Consider the following 7,296-nt stretch of genomic DNA (forward strand, 5'->3'; position numbering starts at 1 on the left):
TTCTGAATCAGCGACTGTAAGTATGTTTTGTTATTAGTTTAAGTATTTGCTATTGACTGTTCAAATGCGGAGTTTTGCGCAGCGCAGAGTAACGCGTCGTGTGTGTGTGTGAGGGGAACAGGGTCACATCACAGGAGAGTGAACTGCCTGTCAGAAATCATAGCATGTCAGCTATGTAACCGCGACCTGTGTACTGCATCATCACTGTGTCATCATCACTGACTCTGTTGCCCTTTTGAGCTTGAACTGATGGTAAAACTAACAACATTATTAACTGTCTTGATATTTACTTTGAAAGTGGAAATGATTATGGTAAGGGGCGTTATATTTCCGACGCATGCTTGTGGTGTTCGGCCAATCACAATGCACTGGGTCAGCTGGCCAATCAGAGCAGACTGCACTTGTCAAAGGAGGGGGCTTTGTTGAAAACGACGTGTTTGAGAGAGGCCTATAATAATGTATTTGAAAAATAATTGAAAGTATTTGAAAAATAATGTGTTTTTTGAACATTAAAGCATGTCAACATAATCTGTTACACCAAATACACAAAATAATGATCTTTAAAATAGCATCATATGACCCCTTTAACAATGCAGCAAACTTAAAAAAAATATTTGGGAAAAAACACTTTTTAAACCGTTTAACTGATAGTATTAATAGGTTAAAATTCTTACTGTCAGTAAACGGTTAAACTGTCAATATGAGCATCCCTAGTCTACTCATCAAGTCTCCTCACTAGAAGCCAAAAGTGAATGATCCTTTTGAATTTGAACAGTGTTATACAACAGAGGTCAAGTTTATCAAACTAATTTAAACTTAATATAAATAAAATAACTCAGGACCTCTTCCAACCAATGAGTCACTAGAGCAACTAAACTTTTGATTTCACCACAGATTTGTTGCACAAATAAATCACAGAGTCATCATGTCTAGCCTTGACAAGATTATTTGAGATGCAAATCTAAACAATGTTCTTTTGATTCCTCAACTGATTCCTTAACTATTACTAAAGCTAAAACTGAAATATAAAAAATGTACTTACAGGCTGTGAGTCAGAACAGCTGGCATTGTAGTCTACTCTACCAGGATTAGGAAACAGTCCTCCATAAAATGTGCTGCACACATCTGAATATTTGGGTTGAACTGTTCTGGAACAGTGTTGTAAATACAACTTAACCACTGATTTCTAGTTGTGTCCTCTTTTGGAAGACCAAACAAAGTAGTTTCGCTTTCACAACGAAACACACAGCGTCACACACGACGGGCGGGCTAGAGAACGGCGCGGCGGGCGGGCTTGAGTTAAAAAAAAAAATCATTTCTGAAACTAACTAAAACAAAACTATGTTATGTTAAATATATTTGAAATTATTATTGAAATAAAAAAAATATGTGAAAATGCAAAACTATAATAACATTGAATGCTATACATCTCTTACATGCATCTCATGTATATTATATGCATTTCATAATTTCATTGTATTGCAATACGACCGGTCTACAGACAATGGATGATTAAAAAAATGGATTAGTCAGAGCTGTAGCCTTGTGTTTCGCACACATGCTCCAACACATTGAGCTGTGGTTCTAATGTGGGCACTGTTAGTTTGAGTCGAGTTTGGCCGAAAACTTTCGTTGTGCTTACCACCTAAAGCTAATACATGAATGAGATGTTTTTGATCTTTGATCTAAGGACAGTAATGTGAATCTAGAGTGTTTACACTGCACTAAACTTTGATGAGTAACACTCCGATCCACAAACAAACAGATGATAAAGAAGAGGAGGAGGATGACGGTCCAGCATATATGAGGAGAAAGGTTTGTATTTTTAGTTTCCACATTCTTATTTTTATGAATGTAATCCTAATAAGCAAAACCTGATTTTATTTCATATTACTTCAAGGAAGTTAGAGTGAAGAGGATTTGTTTGTACCATTAGTATTATAATGCTATAGAAGATTGTTGTTTTCAAATAACCTCAGTTAACTAAATACATAAGCTAGTTTCAGTGATTTTTATGATGTGAATGCACTGCAATCAGTATGTCTGAGACTATCTGCAATAGCTCTGTCCTGCTTTTACAGTTGCTAAATGTAAGCAGACTTGTACAGGTGCTCACCTCTGCTAAAACACATGTAACTGACTACAACACAGAATCACAGTTTATCACTTCTGTTGCTACTTTAGTTGCTTCTTCACTCAGCATGTAGAGAAACACAGGAATAACTGATTGTTTCTCTTAACATGCCACAAAGGATGATACACAACTTAAATATTAATCTTGCGGGGCACAGCTACTTTAATGGGCTATCATTGTAGATAGTTTGTCAAACAACATGTAAATTACTACAATTACAATATATATATTTAATTTCATTCAGTTTGGTGCATTAAGATAGACCTTTAGTAATAGATACTTTTATGTTATTTGCTCTTTACAGGTGCAGAAATGAAAGCTCCCAAGCAAAGATTAAGATGTGGAAAGATGTTACACAATGACCACAACTCCTGATAAAAGATTTGGAAAGTGAGCAACAACCAAGGAACAGTAGCCACTGATTCACTCAAAAATTATCCATAGTAATAGTTAGGTAATGATTTTAATTATTTTGCCAAGTACAAAATGTATTTAATTCCAAAACTTTGCCATTTACCAATGTGCTGTTCAAAACAATTTTTAAGTTTTAATGTTTTAACCTTTACTTGTTAAATTGCACAACCCAAGCATAAGTAAATGCATGAATAATTTTGCAAAATGTGTTAAATATTTTATCTACACTTATTGTATAACTGCTGTTTTTTTGCTGTAATTGTTTGGTTTTGTAAATAAATTGTTGTGTAAATAAATTTTCCTCATGCCAGCTTGATCAAGCGAGTTATTTAATGGACTTTAAAATTGCATTCATAATAATGAGATGTTTACAGATTTGTTAAGTCATGTTATTTATGCATTATAATCTATATAATTGAAATGAAAGTAAGCGATTCGGCTATGGATTACATTTTTAATGAAATATTAATGAACAGTACATTAGATATAGAAATGAAACTGGGCCACGTTTCACGCGCTGTGTACATTAGCGATGGGCCGATTCCAGCTTGGATGCTGCAGTGTCAGCAAGTTAACGGATGTCGCATGGCCAGATTGATTCGGCCCGGAATCAGGCAGCGAGTACACAGGCATCCAGGCCGAGTGCGGCAGATGGAGCCGGGCCGAGCCGAGGGTAAGTCTCCGGCAGATGAGAATTTAACTGAAACTGGCCCGAGTGTATTTTGCTATCTGGGTCACCGGTGTATGGAGAGGGATTGTGGATGAGGTAGCTGTAAATATCAGCAAACGTCAAATTTGACATGTTTTTACTAGATTTTAGTGGAGTCAGCAGTTCGCGTTTGACAGTAAATAAGGATTTAATCCTAAAGTATCTGTTTTCATTAAATACCATTGTTTTTCATTGGTGGTGAAGTGTGCTATTTTGGCTTACGATCACCAGAAAGAGGCTACGCAAAGGTCCTAAAGATGGCGGCCACAAAAAAAAAGTCACGTGCCTGAAGCCCATGAATACTGTACTGACCAATATAAGTAATGAAAAATGAACAAATAAGCATCTAGGCATTCTACATCAAGTGGTACAATCATTAATGTCAATATCCGTAATATATATAAATTGAGATTTCCAAATTTTCTCCATTTCCAAATTTTCTGCCAGTACTTTGTGAAAAAGTAGGTCAGGATGGCAGTTAATGCGTAAGGGTTCACTCCTATTTCCTGTGTAATTAATCCTGTGTTGTTTTGTATACTGAGTTTGAGGGTGGACAGCAATCTGACTGGCTGAGAGAGGAACCGGAGTTTCCTTCCTTAGTTTAGCAGAGTGATATTAACTCAAAACATCTCGGCTTGAGACTGAAAGGAAACCCTGTTTGATTAAGGAATTTTCCTTCTTTAAGAAAAACATCCGAAACATAATACATCCCAAACTGGGTTTTCAGACAAAACTGATATGAAAATATGTTGTGTAAATGATAGCCCAAATGTGTAAATGTTTCAGCGTCTGCTTTTATTTCCATTGTTTAAAGTGAGTTTATCAGCCTAAATAGCAACAGAAGATTAAAACTGTGCTCTGCTAGTGCTCAATAGACATACTTTTTATAATTAGGGAGTAGAATTTAGCACTGGGTTTTATTGTACAAGTGAATTGCAAAATCCAGAATCCGACTATTAACCATCTGTTTTTAAATTAAACTTGCAATAATGCTCTTATATGGGCAATTCAACTCACTTTTATCATTCATACAGTATGTACTGTATATTTCACACACTGTAACAGCATCCGTGTGTGTGTGAGACAGAGAGAAATCAAAGAATATGCCCTCTGGACATGTTTAAATAAATGTGTGCCACTATAGGGTCTAACCGATGATGTTGACAAAGAGAAGGGTCACGTGATCAGGTGGTGAGTGCAGGCTGGAACCTCATTGGTCTAAACAGAGCCATACATCCCAGACTGCTTGTTTAGAGTTGTAGCCTGGAGGGACTGGTATGACTCACTGTCTGCATGATCCAAACATTTCAGCTTGACCTTTGCAAAATCTATAGAAAGAGACCATAAAGCCAGTAAATCATTCTTTGTAAGGATTGACTGGGACAGAGACAAGTATACTGGAGGTTTTCAGCATGATTGCACAGCTTCAGATTCTTTTTAATCTTCCATCAGGCAGGTCTTAACTAACCCAGACCTAGTGATAAAGTGCTATGTTATATAATTATTTTATTTAGTATTCAGTGCTAGCTGGAATTAGAGATTTTATAGGGATAGTCCACCCCAAAATGAAAATGCTGTCATCGTTTACTCACCCTCATGTCGTTCCAAATCTGTATTAACTTTCTTTCTTCTGTAGAACATAAAATTTGAAAAATGTATTTATTAAATTTTATTTATGTCTCTTAATTTGGCCTGCATTCTGACACGGCCATATTTGAATCTCTTATTGCATACAGCCCTAGTGCCTGTGATTCAGTAGCCAATACAATATCATGTATCATACAAAATTAAATATTGTTTTTCACACATTATGAAATGTATAGTTTTGGCACTAAATTATGATTAGATGAGCCATCTTCAAAAATAAAAAAAGTCATTATAAAATAAAAAACCTACCAGTAACCGCAACTAACCACACATCAGTTGAATTCTTTACTAATAAAGTTAAATTTTTATATTGCATATTGCCCAGACTACTACAATTTATCAAATTGTTTGGTATTGTTTAAGTATTTTACCATGAATAAGTGGCGTTTTTACAGGCACTGGGACTATTTATAAAGCCTCAGTCCCTGTGTCAGAGGTAATTGGTAGCAACAGTTGTGAAGAAAAACACCCGACAGTCATCTACACCCAAAACATGTCATGAAATCTAAACCTATTTCAGAGTATAGTCCAATAATCTGCTCGAACAAGTGAGATAATATGGTTGTTATCTTGGTATATTTGTGCTGGTAATGAAATGGCAAGCTTTATGAGACACGGTATAATGAATCAGTCTAGTTCTCATATGCTATACAGGAAATTATGGATGGATGTTTCTACGATTAGCGAAGGTCAGTGTAATGCTTTTTATTAGAAGAGCTAAATAACATTTCACCATCAGTGCCTGAAAATAAGCTATATAATTTCCCCTGTCATTTAAACAAAAAATAAAACAGCATCTGGGGCTTCTTTTTGCAGCTGTATTGTTGATCTTGTTTTAGACTGCAGATTTGTGTCATGTTGTGCCCAGTGGAGTGAATGTGACGAGTCTCTCTTATCCCATCTTGGTAAATGGATACTGTAATTCACCTTTCCCAGAATGCATTGCATTGCTAGCATCTGAGGTTGATGCCTCATAGCAGCAGTTATCTGATTTATCTGAGACACCAGGACATTGTCAACCTGAATGAGAATGATGACTCTTCTCTCAAGCGCCCTCTTGGGGCAGGAGCAAAAAAATATTTTTTGTAAGGATAACATTGACACAATTTCAGATCCACAGATAATATACTGATTTGATATGATATGATTTTTTTTAATTTTTTTTTTATTTGTGTAGTGTCCATAATGTTGGGTCTAGATGTGTTTGGTGCCTTTCCAGGAATCCAGTAATGTCTCAATTTAATCTCATCACTGCTGTAGCTAAGATCAGTAAATCATATTACTGCCAGTCAGCATGGGTGTTGTTAGCCACAGTATATGAAAATTACAATCACACACCCACACATAAAAACATTAATAAGACCATTCAGTCAATATTAAATGAGATGGATTTATGTTGTCACAGTGCTCATAGACAAGGACACACATCATCCACAATCCTCTCACGACCCACTGACGCAACCAGTTGTGAAATAAGACCAATCACATACTGATTATTAAAGTTCCCTTGAAATGTCTCTTTATCTGTGGCTATAAATTAAAATATGCACTGATCACAAATGTGTGTGCATTTGTTTCAGTTATGGTTTCAGCTGGTTTTATTGTTTTACTGTTTGGTGGCTTTATTATACTCAATGCTCCTTGATTTACTGCCATTTTTTCTCTGTCTCTCAGACTAACATAGGTTCTATCCTGGCGGCCGTGAATCCTTATAAGCAGATCAAAGGACTGTATGATCTCTCCGCAGTGGAGCTGTACAGCCAGCATCATTTGGGCGAGCTGCCGCCACATATCTTTGCTATTGCCAATGAGTGCTACCGCTGCTTATGGAAGAGACATGATAGCCAATGTGTGCTAATAAGGTAATATAAGACCTCCAACCACTTTATTTGATCTAAATAACTAAATAAAATCTAAATAAAACTTGCCGAACATGAAAATAGTAAATAGGAGATTTTCAGTAAAATGTGCTCATAAAGTGCTAAAAGTCTTGATTCATTCATTGACTGGAATGAGTATGACCATACAAAGAATTTATCTTTCGCTTTTGGCTTTACTCACTGACTGATGGGGATCCTTTATTATCTTAATTTACTAATCTCATTTGTGTTAAACCTAAAGGCTGAGTTTGAGTAGTTGTGGCTTAGACCCACAAACTGCTATCAGATTTCACAGCATTGCAAATTCAATCAGGGTAACACAAATGTCAGTGAAGGTCACAAATGAATGTGTGCATGTGTGTTTACCAGTGGTGAAAGTGGAGCTGGGAAAACAGAGAGCACCAAACTACTGCTACAGTTCCTGTCTGTCATGAGCCAAAACTCTGCCGGGACGCCGCCTACGGAGAAGATTACATGCGTGGAGCAAGCCATCGTACAGAGCAGGTAAAACA

At 36.3% G+C, this 7,296-nt stretch overlaps 1 protein-coding gene across 1 annotated transcript in view; it reads left to right on the forward strand.

Annotated features, from left to right (window-relative positions):
* The window catches only part of LOC107584827 (unconventional myosin-X-like), a 64,987-nt gene that overhangs the window by 38,864 nt on the left and 18,827 nt on the right, over positions 1–7,296 (forward strand). The window contains exons 4-5 of the mRNA XM_016271593.1: positions 6,579–6,766; positions 7,154–7,284. Of these exons, the coding sequence (XP_016127079.1) occupies positions 6,579–6,766; positions 7,154–7,284 (319 nt within the window). The remainder of the gene's footprint in view (positions 1–6,578; positions 6,767–7,153; positions 7,285–7,296) is intronic.

This window comes from Sinocyclocheilus grahami, unplaced genomic scaffold (assembly GCF_001515645.1).
Source record: "Sinocyclocheilus grahami isolate Dianchi unplaced genomic scaffold, SAMN03320097.WGS_v1.1 scaffold63.1, whole genome shotgun sequence".
Taxonomy (NCBI): domain Eukaryota; kingdom Metazoa; phylum Chordata; class Actinopteri; order Cypriniformes; family Cyprinidae; genus Sinocyclocheilus; species Sinocyclocheilus grahami.